Source organism: Staurois parvus, unplaced genomic scaffold (genome assembly GCF_062004578.1).
Source record: "Staurois parvus isolate SC_StPar_1 unplaced genomic scaffold, SC_StPar_1.0 ptg000634l, whole genome shotgun sequence".
In the NCBI taxonomy this organism is placed as follows: domain Eukaryota; kingdom Metazoa; phylum Chordata; class Amphibia; order Anura; family Ranidae; genus Staurois; species Staurois parvus.
In genome coordinates, this window is record NW_028318430.1 from 8,994,359 (window position 1) to 9,012,560 (window position 18,202).

General features: G+C 42.1%; 1 protein-coding gene across 3 annotated transcripts in view; it reads left to right on the plus strand.

The window, feature by feature from the left end:
• Positions 1-18,202, plus strand: part of DCUN1D2 (defective in cullin neddylation 1 domain containing 2) — a 47,567-nt gene that overhangs the window by 10,715 nt on the left and 18,650 nt on the right. For 2 of the 3 annotated variants that reach the window (XM_089693545.1, XM_089693546.1), the window contains exon 2: positions 16,100-16,316. In XM_089693545.1, coding sequence (XP_089549671.1) covers positions 16,100-16,316 — 217 coding nt within the window. Of the gene's footprint in view, positions 1-3,218; positions 3,363-16,099; positions 16,317-18,202 lie in introns of those variants that run through there. The other variant, XM_089693543.1, reaches the window with a different exon arrangement.

Here is an 18,202-nt window from a genome sequence, read left to right on the forward strand (position 1 = left end):
TGGCCGTGTGAGTGAGGTCTAAGGCCTGCCTATAAAAAAAAATATTTAATACTTGACTGTCCAACACTTATGCCTTAGAATCTTCAGTATCCGCCACTTATGGGTGTGTCTGATACATGGGGCCCCTCAGCGTTCTGTGGTTTAATCTTCTGTCACCTACAGAAGCCAGTAGTGATGTAGGAGTCAATGAATGGAACTACAGTATGCAGAAAGGGACCAGGCACCCAACATTCTTGGAAGAGTGTTCAAAGTAGAAGATTCTTCAGCCAACATATTTAATTAACATGTCTGGCATTTGCTTTAGCCTGCTGCTAAGGGAGGTTGGTACACTTTACTGGTCTTGTTTGGCTCTTGCTGAGAGGTTTTGCATAGAACAGTTAGGCCTCTTTCACATGGTCAACTTGGGGGGCAGTAAAAAAAGTCGGTTGGTCACTCACTGAACTCCACGGGTTGGTGACAGGCTTGCGGTACAATTTAAGTAAATAGGGGCTGCCAAAACCGCAAGCCAGATGCTTTGGGGTTGTGACAATAGTTCCATTGTAAGTTGCCATTTGGCAGAAGGAGAAAAAAACAAACATTCAAGCATCGACAGGATGAACGCCTAACAGTGGTTGCTTAGCTACACCACCACAAATTTCTTTTTAGCCCTGGTTCACATCAGCGTGACTTCAAAGCCAACTATTCAGTGCGATTTCATTGCGGCTTGCTGACATTCTGTGCAACTTCATTTAACCACTTCCCATCCACCCTATAGCAGAAATACTGCTATAAGGCAGCTTGGGTGTGCAAAATATCATATATATATATACATAATTTTGCAGTTCCGGGTAGGGCTACCTGCGCCGCCATTCACGGCCTCGGCTGTCAATCACCAGGTCCCGGACGGTGATTACTAGCCAGCACCCGGTGATCGCCAATTATTACTGATGGGGAGAGAACTGTATGTAAACAATACAGGTCTCTTCCCTGTCAGCTCCTGCAGAGCCATACCAAGCATTGTGCTTACAGTTGAAAGCACTCACAGCATATTGTGAAACAGCACACAGTTAACCCTTTTATCGACCCACATGTTAACCCCTTCCTGCCTGGTGCCATTAGTACAGTTTCAGTGCTTTTTACCCTGATCACTGTGTTGGTGTCACTGGGGATGTCAGAGACAAGTCAGTCCCCCCCCCCCCCCCCCCCAGTGTTAGTATACCTGCCGCAGTCCTGCTATAAGTCGCTGATCACCGCTATTACTTGTTAAAAAAAAAATTCCAGTATTAGATACCGCAATTTGTAAACGCTAGAACTTTCACGTAAACCAATTAATTTACATGTATTGTGATTTTTTTTTTAGCAAAGACATGTAGCAGAATACATTTTGCCTTAAATTTATGACAAAATTAGATTTTTTACATTTTCTTATTGGGCATGTTTAATAGCAAAAAGTCAAAAATATTGTTTTTCTTTCTCAAAACTGTCAGTCTTTTTTGTTTATAACGCAAAAAATAAAAACCGCAGAGGCGATCAAATACCACTGAAAGAAAGCTCTATTTGTGGGAGAAAAAAGGCCATAAATTTCATGTGGGTGCAGCACTGCATGACCGCGCAATTGTCAGTCAAAGTAACACAGTACCGTAACGCAAAAAATGGCCTGGTCAGGAAGGGGGGTAAATCCTCTGGAGGGCAAGTGGTTAACATATGTCAATGCAAGTCACAGTGAAGTCGTACATAAATAGTGCAGTATCTTTTTAAAAGTCGCATCGACTTGTACGGTTACATTGCCGCAAATGGGATGTGACTCTGAACCGTTACGTCACACTGGTGTGAACCAGGACTTAGTGTGAACTTGGCTGCAAATTTCTGAACAGTTCAATGTATGTTTAGTATGCAACCCATAAACTGCAGGAGATCTACAGACCAAGCTCAGGCTGTAGTGGCTTGCTGGGACTTGTAGTATAGATTAATAGCTGCAGGGCCACCAATATTTATTCATTTATTTCAGGTACTTATATAGCGCCGTCAATTTACACAGCACTTTACACATATATATTGTACATTCACATCAGTCCCTAACCCTCAAGGGGTGTACAATCTAAGTTCCCTAACTCACATTCATACATACACATACTAGGGACAATTTAGACAGGAGCCAATTAACCTACCAGCATGGCTTTGGAGTGTGGGAGGAAACCGGGTACCCGGAGGAAACCCACGCAGGCACAGGGAGAACATGCAAACTCCAGGCAGGTGGTGCCGTGGTTGGGATTCGAACCAATGACACTAGTACTGCCAGGCAGAAGTGCTAACCATTTAGCCACTGTGCTGCAATAAATATTTAATGAATATTACAGACAGGCAGTAGAGATTTTATTTCAGGTACTTAATACAGCGCTGTCAATTTACGCAGCACTTTAAATATATATATTGTACATTCACATCAGTCCCTAACCCTCAAGGAGCGTACAATCTAAAGTCCCTAATTTACATTCATACATACACATACTAGGGCCAATTTAGACAGGGTCCAATTAACCTACCAGCATGTCTTTGAAGTGTGTGAGGAAACTGGAGTATGCGGAGGAAACCCACACAGGCACAGGGAGAACATGCAAACTCCAGGCAGGAGGTGCCGTGGCTGGGATTTGAACCCTGGTACTGCCAGGCGGAAGTGCTAACCATGTACATTAATTAAGTTGTCCTTTCTTTAAAAAAAAAAAGGCTACGTTTTTACCTTTTAGGGCTCCTTTGTTTTCTGTGTACCCTAGTCACACTTCCGCACCGTGGTGAGGCGCAGTGCGCTGCATTTGTACACAGCGCAACTCACCACATATGGCACCACAGTGCGTTGCATAGATCTGAATGAAGTGTCATGTTGTGGCACTTAAAAAAAATAAAAAGAAATGCTTTGTAACAATGTATCCCATTGCACCTAGCGATTTAGCGTGCAGGCTGGTGTGAATGAGCCCTTAACTATCAGCTAATCAGGGCATTTCTGTTCTTTGTTGATGCATTGCCATAATAATATTCGAGTGTCCACAATGAAATTGGTGATTAGATTTTGTTGCCGGGGGCCATCGTGTGACAGAAGAGCAGCAGTCCTTCTATTCGGAAATAGCCGTCCACTGTGATGGGGGCAGGCTGTAGCTGTGTGAGAGGTTTGTGTGTGACACAGGCCAGGCAGGCGGCAGAGCAGGGACAGCAGGAGGTGGGGTTGCTGGTATTTTGAGAGCACACACAGGCAGCACTCATGTTGCCTTTTTAGGGAGGCCGTGTAGGTGTGTGTAGAGGACATGGCTATGCCCCTTTCATCACCCTATACTTCCAGGTTGTCTGCATATATTATATGTGAGAGCACTGCTGCCAGTCAGAGCAGACAGGTAGGGATCACTGTCACTTCATAAGCTGTTATTTGCTGCGCTGGGATCACGGGGTGGAGCGACTAGTTCTCATTCTGTGTCTCTCTTGTCTTTATATACAGACACTTTCTTTTTTGTGGTCACTTTACTAGTTGTTTTTAAAATGCTGTGACTACTACCAACCCCCCCGTAAGATGTGTTATATCAGCGTGCTGTATTTATGAAGGTAATGGTTAGAGAAAAAGAGTACTTTCCAGAATGTTCACATATATGGGTGCTATTTATAGGGAAATTAAAACAATAGCGTAATTACTTAGGCTAGGTTCACACCTATGCGTTTTCCATTGTGTTTTGCAGAAGCGCACAGCAGTCCATTTAACATGATTTCCAGGTTCACATCTCCGCGTTTTCACCCGATATGTTTTTTTTGGAAAAGGTCAGGGACTTTTTTCAACGCAAAACGTTGTGTTTTTGGTTCAATAGACTTCAGTAGAGACGCTTCAGAAAATAATGTAGTGCGTTTTTTTACGTGTTTTTGATGCGTTTTAATCTGCCCAGCAACAAGTTGGAAAAAAAACGCATGTGCAAAAACACACTGCAAAAATCACTGCAGAAACAGATCAAACGCAAACTGCATAGGTGTGAACCTAGCCTTACAGTATATTGACCATTGAACCAATGCACTTACCACATCTGAGGACTAGTAATCTGCAGTGTGCTACATTTTTTTTGTTTTTGAGGTTTAAAGACGCAATTCAGTCTTTCCCCCACAAAAAAATGAAAAGCAAGCAGCTACAAATACTGTAACTGCTGACTTTTAATATAAGGACACTTACCTGTCCAGGGATACAGCACTGTCCTCACCTGGGACAGTTCTTCACCAGCCTCCAGGTCCTCAGTGCTAGCATGTTTACCTTCAGCTTCACAGTCAGCTTCCTGCCTCACATGTGCGAACCGTGTTGCACTTTGTGAATGGTCCCACAGCTGCTTCTGGGACCTGTGACATGTCCCAGAAGGCTGCAAGCAAAGGTGGGGGGGATGTTGAGGTGGAATTTCTTTTTGGATTGCCCTAGGCAGTCTGGGCAGAAGTGTAGGCAGATACCTGGTTTTGACAGAAAAAAAAACATTTCCAGAAGTGGCAGAGGAGGGAGGGAGCAGGCAGAAAAGCAGAATTTCCCTTTTGGGGTGTAGTTCTGCTTTAAGCCCTAGTTCACACTGATCACATCGCAATCACATGACCAATCACATGCAGCGATCGGCAATGGACTTCGATGGAGTTGCACCAATTAGAAAAGTAGTTCCTGCACTACTTTTCCTGATTTGGGGTGCGTGAAATTGCACAGATGTCTATGAAGTTGCACCCAAAGTCACACTGCCATACAACTAAGTGAAGACGCACAATTTCAAAGTCAGATCCAGTGAACTAGGGCTAAAAGCATACACTCAGTTTGGTTTTTATGGGCAACATAATTAATTAATTACATTGTTTGTTTTTAAGTAAGCATTAATTTTTTTTTTATATTCAAAATAAAAAATAAAACACTGTCTGAAGTCCTCTTGACAGCTGAGTTTTAGGCTCCATGTACACTGGGCTTAAAATAACTGCCAGTGCAGCGCTCTTGGCAGAAAAAAAACACTAACTTCAAGCATTTTTTTTGTACTAGCGTTTAGGGGTGTTTAACTTTTTTTTTTCTGGCAGAAAAAAAACGCTCTCAAAAGCACAAAACAAAAGGGTTTTTTTCCTGCCTCTAAACGCTGAGCTTAAAAACCTCCTCTAGACTACCTAATGTGCATGAACACATAGGTTAACATTAGTTGCTTTTACAGGCAAAATGCTAAACTCCTCTAGGAGCAGTGTTTTTGGAGCCAGTGTGCATGGAGCCTTAGGGCTCATTCACATGGGTGCTCAGCTCCATATAGTGTGAAGGACCCTTTGTTTTCTTTTCTGTACTAGCTTTGAGTAGGGTGTAGATAGCACATATTAGTAAATGAACATTCACCTCCTACTGTACAGCCTCTCCCACACAGCTGAGTTTGGCAGGACGGTTGCACGACTCTAAATGCACAGGATTTACGTCCGTGCATCTGTCCCTGCATACCTGACAAACTCAGATGGTACAGGCGACTCTACAGCCCATGCATGTAAATTTACCAATATGGGTTGCCTGCATGCAGCTAAGCTCTAGGACAGAAAAGTAAACAAATGGCCCTTCGCACTATATGGGGCCGAGCCCCTTTGTGAATGTGCCATAAGGGCTCATTCACATCATATCAGTTGAGCTACATAGAACAACGCAGGGTCAACGCCAGCACTCATAGAAAAAGATTGTGCAATGGTGTAAAATGCAGAAAAATGCAACATGTCTGCATTTGTACACAGGGCAGCTCATCAGACCATATGTCACCATGTTTTGACATTTCAATAAAGTAAATTTAAAATGAAAAAAAAAAAGTAAACTGGTAACTTGCATTTTTTTTCGTATGCAGGATGAGGTGAACAAACCCTTACATTATGCATTGCATTAACATGCGTTAAAGCTGTACTCCAGGAATTAGGCAACATGGGCCCTACTGCAAGGGTTAAATGTTCTTTTAGTCTAGGGGAGCATTTATAAGGTGTGATACTTACTTGATCTTGGCATCAGCTGGGTCCCATCCTGCTGTGCGAATGATTCAGCGCTGCTGTCTCTCTAAGGCGATTCGGGTCACAGTTGTATGTTCGCCTCCTCATGACCAATGCATGGTCAATAGCCCTTCACTGCACAAGATGAAGCAGAGAGTCCACTCACAGTCTGGAGCTTTGGGAAGAAGAGAACAGCACTAGAGCGAGGGATAGGGTAACCAATATAACTACCCCTATACTAAATGAGCATTTAATCCTTGCCGGGGTGTTACACTGGAAGGGTACATTTTATTTAATTCCCAGAGTTTCGCTTTGAGGCAACTGATTCATTTTCAATTCCGTTTAGTATGGATGATAACACACTGCTAACCATGTTCCACTGACCATGTTTTGCAGCAACATATTGCATTTTACCATGTGATACCATAATGCACCAATGTGAATGGGCCCTTATTATTCTGTGTGTTCTCTTGCCATGCCAGCCATTCCACATCCACGGGCCGACTGATTGGCTCACAGTTGCAGAGCAAATACAGAATCGCCATTCAACAATAAAAAAATGTAAATAAACAGACAGCACTTTTGCTGTAAAAAACAGGTAGCAGTGTGAAAGAGGCCTAACTGAGGCTAATGCAGGCCATAGATGAGTCGAAAACCAGTCGTTTTAAAAAACAAAAAATCGGTCGTTCAATAGGCCGATGTTACCACCAACGGTAAAAAAAATCGTCCGATTTTCATCCCGTCTACAGCCGGCATTTATTTACTTCTGTCCCTGCAGAGAGCTCCGCTATTATATTTGACATTAAAAAGTATAGCGGTTGCAACATTGTATCTATTTGTATCCATTTCAGATACAGATGTTTTTATTCGGATACAAATAGATACATTGTTGCAACCGCAATACTTTTTCATGTCAAATATAATAGTGGACTGGAATTCTTCTTCTTTCTTCTTCTTCTTCTTTTTCCAAAATCGGACAATTTATTTCCAACTTTAACGATAAAAAAAATGTGCCAAAATCCAGAAAAACGGCTGACAAATTAACCCATTAACGGTGCGAAAATCGGCCGATTTTCTTTTTTGGGCCAAAAAATCGGATTTTCGACCCATCTATGGCCTGCATTAGTCCTGGTTCACACCAGTGCGGCTTTGAAATCTCGCTACTTGGGCATGATTTTAAAGCTGCAGAGCAGTGCAATTTGCACCTCTGATTTCATTGCAGCTTGCGGCTTAATTTAATTTAGCAAGTCGGATTAAAATCGGGAAAAAAGTAGTGCAGAAACCTATTTCAAAGTTAGGCTAAGCCCTGGTTCACACCGGTGCGATTTGTTATGCGATTTGCTATGCATGACAAGTCACACCCCATTTCTGGCTCTGGAACTCTAAAAAAGGTTCCTGCACTACTTTTTTCCGATTTCATTGTGACTTGCATAGACTTCTGTTCAGTGAAGTGGCAGGCTGCAATGAAATCAGAGCTTCAAATTGCACTGATCTGCGGCTTTAAAATTGCGCTGAAGTAGCGTGTTTTTAAAGCTTCACTGGTGTGAACCATGGCTAGTTGTTTTGTTTAGTCACCGGTCACACCGCTGCGATTTATGTGCAATTTCTGAAGACTTTATTGCCACTTGTGAAGTTTTTCAATGATTTCTTGCAATTTCCATTATATTCTGTGTATGTGAAATCATTATTATTATTATTATTATTATACAGGATTTATATAGCACCAACAGTTTGCTCAGCGCTTTACATTATAGTGGGAGACAATACAGCAACAATACAGTTCAATACAAGAGGGATTTGAGGGCCCTGCTCCTTGGAGCTTACAATCTAGGAGGGAGGGGTTAATGGTACAATAGGTAATAACTATGGAGGATGGAGTGGTTGGAAGAGTGGAGGAATCCAGTATTAGTAGAGGGCAGGATAGGCTTTCCTGAAGAGATAGGTTTTCAGTGATCACCTAAAAGTCAGTAGAGTAGGCGATAGTCTGATAGATTGGGGTAGGGAGTTCCAGAGGATGGGTGACGCCCTGGAAAAGTCTTGGAGACAACCATGGGTGGAGGAGATAAGGGAGCTAGAGAGTAGGAGGTCTTGCGAGGAGCAGAGAGTACGGTTTGGGTGATATTTAGAGATAAGATCGGTTATGTAATTTGGGGCAGTGTTGTGGACGGCTTTATATGTTATGGTTAATGTTTTGAATTTTATCCGTTGGGCAACTGGGAGCCAGTGGAGGGATTGGCAGAGAGGGGTGGCAGATACAGAACGGTTAGTAAGGTGGATGAGTCTGGCAGCAGCGTCCATGATAGACTGGAGGGGGTTAGCCTGCAATAAGGTAGGCCAATGAGGAGGGAGTTACAATAGTGTCAACAAAACTGCAGGAAAAGTAATGCAAGAACTACTTTAGAACTCATGCTGCAGCAAATTTGCACATTTTAAGACATCGACATTCACATTCATTAGATGTGATTTCAGATTTTTAATCCGCAAATTGCACCTGAAATCACACGGTATGACCAGGCACTTAGTGTTGGCTCGACATAGCATTAGATCAGGTTTTGTTTTTGCTTTTCCTGTCTCAATTAAGGAGATTTTCTCTCACTTCCAGTCATTGTGTCTGATGCTGGAATTCCACAGAACCCAAAAAGCAGTAACTGGATGAGGTTTCCAAAGTTAAGCCGCTATTTACACCAATAAAATACATACTTTGATTCCCACTGTATTAAATTGTATTGTAATTGTACCGTCTGCCCTCTTGTTGTAAAGCGCTGCGTAAACTGTTGGTGCTATATAAATCCTGTATAATAATAATAATATGAAAGCTGTTTTATTTATGAAGCTATGTGTTTCTGTCTGCCCTAACCTTGGATTTACACAGCTCTGTCAGACAGTACAGACAGTCTGCTGATCTAAATATTCTCTACTGCTGTTACAAGCCTGTGAATGGACAGTGACTGAGGAGGTCATATTTCTGTTCAGCCCCTGCTGTCTCCTCCTATTAACATGTTTCTTGTTAGCCCATCGGCATGCCAGACATCTAACTGGCCCCAGGTACTGCCCCTCTCTCTCTCAGTCTGAGTGCTGCTGTACCAGGGAATACTATAGTACTCAAGTAAAATTCAGATATTCACACTAGTTGCATTTAAATACAATTCTCGCTCTTTTTACTGTATAACAGCTCAGAGTTTAGATTTAACTCTTCCATCTGTACTGAAAAAAATGTTTTTTTGGTGTATGTGGCTCGGTGACTATTGTCCCTGAAAACGGCATAGACAATACATACCAGCAGGGAGAGAAGTAGCAATAAAAACCTGTCATTGGGTGTAACCGTTCCACATTTATCCTAAATAAGTTCTACTTTAAATTCTTACCCATAAACCTATAGTGAGGTTCTAATAAATTCTATTCGCCCTTCACCATTTAATCAATGTCAATAGGATAGTGCTGATTGGAAGAAGTCACTCTTTTTTTCAGTAATGCTGCTGGTAAGGAAATGCTGAACAATGATTTTATATTTGACAGACCTTTGAAAGGAGATGTAAGCACTATGACTTGTCATTCCAAGTATAACCGTGCCTCTATGTCTATCGTTTATTGTAAGCTGTGTATTTACATTGGAGGGCATGGAGGAAGCAGAGATTGAGTACTTCCATTAATATGTTTCTTCATACCTTATTTAAAGTTATTTGAATGATTTGTAATCGTATTTGGTGAAAACAAACAGTAAACAAAAGCTGTTGGTCTTTTACCCAAATACTTCCAAAAAATATTAAAGTGGTATTAAACTCTCAGCATTTTTGTAATTTAACACATTGAGCACAATAAAATAAACCTCCGGTAAACTATTTAGTAAAATTCCTACCCCAGCACTAGCAGTTTACAACTTTCATTGCTCCTGGCTCCGGTTTTCTCAGTGCTGCTTTCTGTGGAGTCTAGCATAAGAGAGTGGTCAGGGGGAGTAGGGGAATTTCTTGCCATCCTAGACTCCTAGGGATGTGTGTTTCTGTTGATGCACACAGTGTGGGGAAATACAATTATGCAAAGGTGACTCCATAGGGTGCTGCAAGAGAAAGGAGCCACCCTGAAACAAGAAACTTGAGGCAGTATTCATAGCACCAACTTAAACAGGAACATAGGCAAGGATTAAAAGATACAGAATCTGCATACTCGATACGTGATTAAATCAGCTACTAAAAGTGCCTAAAATAACTGAGCGTTTAATATCACGTTAAATATATGGCAGCTATTTAAATTCCAACTTAAGTTTATGTAATAATATAAAGTGTGTGTATATATATACATACATACACTATATTGCCAAAAGTATTGGGACCCCTGCCTTTACATGCATATGAGCTTTAATGGCATCCCAGTCCGTAGGGTTCAATAATAAGCTGGTCCAGCCTTTGCAGCTATAACAGCTTCAACTCTTCTGGGAAGGCTGTCTACAAGGTTTAGGAGTGTGTCTATGGGAATGTTTGACCATTCTTCCAGAAGTGCATTTGGGAGGTCAGGCACTGATGTCGGACAAGAAGGCCTGGCTCACAGTCTCTGCTCTTATTCATCCCAAAGGTGTTCTATCAGGTTAAGGTCAGGACTCTAGGCAGGCCAGTCAAGTTCCACCACCCCAAACTCACTCATCCATGTCTTTATGGACCTTGCTTTGTGCACTGGTGAGCAGTCATGTTGTAACAGGAAGGGCCATTCCTAAACTGTTCCCACAAAGTTGGGAGCAAGAAATTGTCCAAAATGCCTTGGTATGCTGACACCTTAAGAGTTCCCTTCACTGGAACTAAGGGGCCAAGCCCAGTCCCTGAAAAACAACCGCACACCAAAATCCCCCCTCCACCAAACTTTACACTTGGCACAATGCAGTTAGGCAAGTACCGTTCTCCTGGCAACCACCGAACCCAGACAGGTCCATCGGATTGCCAGACAGAGAAGCGTGATTCATCACTCCAGAGAACACGTCTACGCTGCTCTAGAGTCCAGTGGTGACCTGCTTTACACCATCCAACACTTTGCATTGCTGCTCGTCCATGGAAACCCATTCCATGATGCTCTCTATGCACTGTTGTGCTAATCTGAAGGCCACATGAAGTTTGGAGATCTTAAGCTATTGACTCTGCAGACAGTTGGTAACTTCTGTGTGCTTCAGCATGTGCTGACCCCACTCTGTCATATTACGTGGCCTACCACTTTGTGGCTGACTTGCTGTTGTTCCCAGTTGCTTCCACTTTGTTATAATACCACTAACAGTTGACCGTGGAATATTTAGTAGCAAGAAAATTTCACGGATGTACTGATTGCACAGGTGGCAACCTATCACGGTACCACGCTTGAATTCACTGAACTCCTTAGAGCGACCCATTCTTTCACAAATGTTTGTAGAAGCAGTCTGCATGCCTAGGTGCTTGATTTTATACACCTCTGGCCATGGAGGTGATTGGAACAGCTGAATTCAATGATCTGGAGGGGTGTCCCAATACTTTTGGTAATATAGTGTATATTATTAAGGCATCTCTTTTAAATCAGCCTGCCCCCGCCAGTCATCTGCAGCTGAGGACCGTTAGACGTCCCGTACACCCCCTGAGGAATCAGAGCTATTGTCCTCCAATTAGCAGTGCTCAAACTCCCCGCTGGTTGGAGAGATGTAGCTCTGACCCAGCACAAACCATGTGAGACTGTCACTCATACACAGAGCCCAGTAATCCTCTGCTAAAAAACACTGTGCACACCACTGCTTACTATTTACGCAGGATCCTGCTGGTAGAAAGTTTCTGCATAAAAAGGGGGCTGTATTTAATTTCAACTCGAGCACTTATATCTTTATGAGCAAAATGCGTTCATTGTACACCACTGACGTTAATTTTACATACAGTCAGGTCCATAAATATTGGGACATCGACACAATTCCAACATTTTTGGCTCTATACACCACCACAATGGATTTGAAATGAAAACAATGTGCTTTAACTGCAGACTGTCAGCTTTAATTTGAGGGTATTTACATCCAAATCAGGTGAACGGTGTAGGAATTACAACAGTTTGCATATGTGCCTCCCACTTGTTAGGGGACCAAAAGTAATGGGACAATTGGCTTCTCAGCTGTCCCATGGCCAAGTGTGTGTTAGTCCCTCATTATCCCAATTACAATGAGCAGATAAAAGGTCCAGAGTTCATTTCAAGTGTGCTATTTGCATTTGGAATCTGTTGCTGTCAACTCTCAAGATGAGATCCAAAGAGCTGTCACTATCAGTGAAGCAAGCCATCATTAGGCTGAAAAAAACAAAACAAACCCATCAGAGAGATAGCAAAAACATTAGGCGTGGCCAAAACAACTGTTTGGAACATTCTTAAAAAGAAGGAACGCACCGGTGAGCTCAGCAACACAAAAAGACCCGGAAGACCACGGAAAACAACTGTGGTGGATGACCGAAGAATTCTTTCCCTGGTGAAGAAAACACCCTTCACAACAGTTGGCCAGATCAAGAACACTCTCCAGGAGGTAGGTGTATGTGTGTCACAGTCAACAATCAAGAGAAGACTTCACCAGAGTGAATAGAGAGGGTTCACCGCAAGATGTAAACCATTGGTGAGCCTCAAAAACAGGAAGGCCAGATTAGAGTTTGCCAAACGACATCTAAAAAAGCCTTCACAGTTCTGGAACAACATCCTATGGACAGATGAGACCAAGATCAACTTGTACCAGAGTGATGGGAAGAGAAGAGTTTGGAGAAGGAAAGGAACTGCTCATGATCCTAAGCATACCACCTCATCAGTGAAGCATGGTGGTGGTAGTGTCATGGCGTGGGCATGTATGGCTGCCAATGGAACTGGTTCTCTTGTATTTATTGATGATGTGACTGCTGACAAAAGCAGCAGGATGAATTCTGAAGTGTTTCGGGCAATATTATCTGCTCATATTCAGCCAAATGCTTCAGAACTCATTGGATGCCGCTTCACAGTGCAGATGGACAATGACCCAAAGCATACTGCAAAAGCAACCAAAGAGTTTTTTAAGGGAAAGAAGTGGAATGTTATGCAATGGCCAAGTCAATCACCTGACCTGAATCCGATTGAGCATGCATTTCACTTGCTGAAGACAAAACTGAAGGGAAAATGCCCCAAGAACAAGCAGGAACTGAAGACAGTTGCAGTAGAGGCCTGGCAGAGCATCACCAGGGATGAAACCCAGCGTCTGGTGATGTCTATGCATTCCAGACTTCAGGCTGTAATTGACTGCAAAGGATTTGCAACCAAGTATTAAAAAGTGAGTTTGATTTATAATTATTCTGTCCCATTACTTTTGGTCCATTAACAAGTGGGAGGCACATATGCAAACTGTTGTAATTCCTACACCGTTCACCTGATTTGGATGTAAATACCCTCAAATTAAAGCTGACAGTCTGCAGTTAAAGCACATCTTGTTCGTTTCATTTCAAATCCATTGTGGTGGTGTATAGAGCCAAAAATGTTAGAATTGTGTCGATGTCCCAATATTTATGGACCTGACTGTAGGTCATTCATGTGGCAGCGCAAGCACCGAATGGCCTCTGCTTAAGCCATTCTGAACAAGAAAAAACAAAATTATTTTGCACCACCACTACATGAACGATCGTTTCACGTCCAACATACAAAGTATGAACAACAGAGTGTTAGTAGCAGCAGTGGCGCAGGTGCAGAAATACTTTGGCCTTTGGCCATTCAAAGTGAGTACAACCAAGGGCATTTTCCAATTACAACACCACTATCTCCGAGATTTAAGCTCGAAAGAGTAGGACCCTCGAACCCCTCGTGTTTTGTCTTGTTACTGTATTGTCTCATGTACTGTCCCCCACTATAATGTACAGCGCTGAGCAACCTTTTGGCGCTATATAAATAATGTATAATCAATAATAATATTGATGTTTACATGTCAGCCCTGAGCTGTGGTGGTTGGCACATAAGATCCATTCACACTGTACACCCCTGATACTCAGCCTGTGGCCTTTTAGTATATGATGTTCAGCCCTCAAACCCCAGCAGTTTTTAGAGGGATCATTGATTAGGGTAATAGCACTGATCTCTACTAGCCTCGTGTAACATGTTTGCAGTTTCACATTGTCTTCTGCAGCAGATCCCCAGTCATGAATGTAGCATGTCTACACTCTCTGGCCCTCTATTAGGTCTGCAGTGTCTGACAGTCCTCTCAAGCATTACATATAGTGAACATTATGTGCAGCCCTTTGGTGATGTCAGGGGCTGCATTTAAATGTCAGTTTAGCTCATAAATTGACAACCACTGCTGTACGCTGTATGCATGTTAACGTTTGAGGTTTAGTGTAGATAAAGGTCAGCAACGGACTTTGAACACAGATGTTTCTAATTTTAGTTTACGCAACTAAGCATTGTGAACCAAAAAAGACCAGTGTGAATGGACCCATAGTATAAAATACTGCTGCATTCGGATCTGTATAAATTACGAATCTGAACACAGCAAGTTGTATGCTGTGTGCAATGAGACCTAAGAGAACTGAATAAAGGAGCTGAAGCTGCTTTAGTAAGTAAACCAACACCAAGACTTTTAACTACTTACTGTTTAATGGAACTGAAGGGCTCATTCACACAATTGCAGAGGCTTGTACAGCATGCAGATACAAGCGTTCCATACAGCCACAGTCAGCAGCCTGTTAAAAAAAATCAGTGATAGGCTGTCCAGGGCTGTGCATCTGTCCTTGAACAGACGTAAAGGCTTGGCTGTTTGGGAACATCTGTACAGTGCTGCATATGTCAGCCTGTCATTGATTTTTAACGGGCTACTGGCCAATGCTGCACCAAACACCTGTCTCCCAGTCACATAAGCATGACTCTTTTGCAAGCTGTACAGACCTCTGCGTCCTTGTGAATGAGTCCTAAATGCGTTTTAGTCATTTTCACTTGGACTTCAATTGGGCTGTATGGTGTTGCATCAGTAAGCTGGTAATGTCTTGTTGGGGATCATGCTGATGACAATGGTAAGTTCATAAAGCAGGGACCTTGGAACCACCCCGGAGAAACATATCTCCAATCCGTAGCAGGGAATACATACCAAAATGTGCCTTTTCTTGGAAATTTTGGGTACTTTTTCTGACGGAGCTTTATGCAGGCCATAGACAGTTCGTTTATTGGCCGATTTTTCGTCTGAATGCATAATCAGCCGATTTTCATACTGTTACTGGGGCAATGGCATCAGCCAATTTTCACGGTTCCTCCTCATTTCTTTTCTGGAAAATTTGTGAAAAACGGACGATTTTCGCAATCATTGGTGGCAACAGAACGACCGATGTTTTGTTTTTCGGACTACAAATCGGCCGATATACAAACCGTCTATGGCCTGCATTAGACTTCATGCACACGGGCATAAAAAAAACGCTGCTTTTACAGATGTCCATCATATATTTTTCTTTTTATGCCTCTAAACTCAGTTCATTGTTGGCCTATGTGCCCATGCTCAATAGGAGTTTAGATACATATTTGAAGAGCAGCCTTTAGAGGCATTAAAAAAAAATGCCCCAAAGCTACGTTTGGAGAGGAGCTTGTAAACATAATTTCCGTATGCACGTGCGTAAATGTGGCTTGAATAAATGAATATTCTGGTTAGTAGAATGAGTTTATGCGCATATGCTGCTAAACGCCATACGCCTGTAAACAGGTATAATTATGCGCCAAAGCCAGCGGGTGTTTTTTTATGCTTGATTGTTCTGCCATCTGGTGGCAGAAAGATCCAGCGTAGGTCGGAATTTTTTTAATTCGCCTTTGTGCATGAGACCTATTACACCCAACAGTACCGTGAGGTTCATTGGAACATCATTCCTCTCCTCCACTGGATAGCAGTAGCGAACGTTGTGCTTTGCTGTGTAACGATGCCTTTACATGTAGTATAATGCTTTACCAAAGTCTGGTTTGTTTTTGATAGACGTATATAGATGCTGTCCTTTTGAGTTTGCAGATAAGGCAGTTTAAGCTGAGAAGAACAAAGCTTTGTCGCGTTATGCTGATATGACGCATAATACTGAAATGAAGCATGCGCACATCAAGAGACCTAAATCTTTGTAATAAATAAAAATAAGCCTAAGTACAATGCTCAAACAACTTCTGCTGCTTCTTTTGCATCCCAAAGCATAAACTTAAATCGTCTCAGAAGGACAAGGTGCGCCAGTTTATGGCATTTACCCAAGCTGGGGAAAGGACTGCAATATACTGTTTAACACAGAATGACTGGAAACTAGAACTGGCAACAGACAACTACTTCCAGAACACAGCCTTGTACTGCAAAGAGTCAATGAAAAGTACAGTAGACAAAAAGAAACTAGAACAATTGTATAACCGATACAAAGGTAAGGAACTCCATTGAAATGTATCAGCTGCACCCAGGGCTTTGTGCTCCAGTACCTATTCATGTGCCTGAATTGGATGTAAGATAGAAAGGCCTCATTTATTTTCACCATCTGATTCTTCAAATGTTTTTTTTTTCTTTTTTATGTGTATGTTTGTTTAATACGGATTGTGCAGTTCTGTGTGTTATGCCTGTTAAAGTATTAAATGACAAAGCTATATTTACACTATGGGGTGTATTAATAAAAAAAATTCACAGAACCTGTGCATTCGTTCTGTGCAAATGTCAGCAAAATCAATTGTTAAGCTATTTTTAAGTTGGAAGTTTTTAACTCATAAGAAAAGCATAAGAATCAGAAAAATACTGCATTATGTCCTCTAGATGGTGCTGATGATCATAGGAAATAAATGTTTCTTTACTGTGGTTGCTAGCTCCATCTAGTGGCTATAATGCAGTATTTTCCTGATTTGCACAATTCCTGTGAATGAAGAACATCTGACCTGGAGAGAAAATAGCTATGCATGTAAATGCAGTTTCGCTTTTTCTTTTTTTTTTTTAAAGCACACCCCTATGTCTTTTATCCAAGTCATGGTATACGTAGTAGCAGTCTGTTACATTCAATTGGATTTGTAATGTAACATTGAAGATATTTTGTAGCTTATCTAAGCCACTTCAGTTCCAGTGAGTCTCAGGAAGATACCCCATATTTACAACACAGGACACCTTAATCCAACCACCATGGAATGTGTAGATGTTGATTGTCCAAGAGCAGGGATGTGTTTAAAATGGTTCTTCAGCCTGTTTGGAAAAATAAATAAAATTCAGCAGCTACTAACACTGTAGCTGCTGACTTTTAATAAAAGGACACTTACCTGTCCTGGGGTTCAGTGCTGTACTCACCCGAACCGCTTCTTTGCCAGCCTTTGGGTCCAGCATGTTTACTGTGGGCAGCCTGCTGTGATTCCTTGCAGGGTCACAGCCTGCTGCTCCCTACACATGCCTGAGCCACGCTGCACTTTGTGTATGGTCCCGCAGCCTTCTGGGACCTGTGATGTCCCAGAAGGTTGGGGGAGAACGTTCGGTGGATTGCTGCAGCAATCCTGCCAGAGGTGGGTGAGGGTACCCGCTTCCTCCCAAAAAAGTGCCAAAAGTAGATATTGAAGGGGGGGGGGGGCATAAAGTGCAACTTCCCCTTTTAAGGTGAAGTTCTGCTTTAAGTTGTCCAAGACAAGTGTCTTAAGGCTTGGATTTAAATGCTGGGGTATCTACCTGACACCCTAGGAACTGAGGAAATGGCTTGGATAAGCTACAAAACATATTCAACTTTACAAAACAAGCCTAGCTGAATGTGACTAACTACATGTACACCTTTACATGTTTCATGCGTTGTGATTGCAGGGTTGTGTCGTAACACACATTGTACATGTGGCACCATTCATCCCCATGAAAGATGTGCTAGGTGGAAACTGGCCAAACATGCAGAAAGCTGTTTTTTCACAGGGTAATGCCCTACAACAAATAGGTGTAAATGTAGCTTTACTAAGAATAGATTTTAGATACCTTGATATTTCACTGCATTTATCCACATGCCATAGGTCACTGACCATATTTTCTCCTTGCATTTTGTTATTAAAGTAAGCCTGTTCACTTGTTACCAAATCAAATGTATGTCTTAATATTTGCTTGTACATTAGGAAAGATATGTGAAGTCACAGTCCTGATTTCCTAAAACTTCAGCTTGTTCATACAGTAGATCTGAAGTGATCGCTGGTCATTAGATTTGTAAAATGTATAAATAAAATCTAGACTTGTGATCTATATCTTATTCCTGACATTTCAGTTTTGGATGGAAAGCAGTAGGTTGGATTACCTAAACTCAGTATCAGG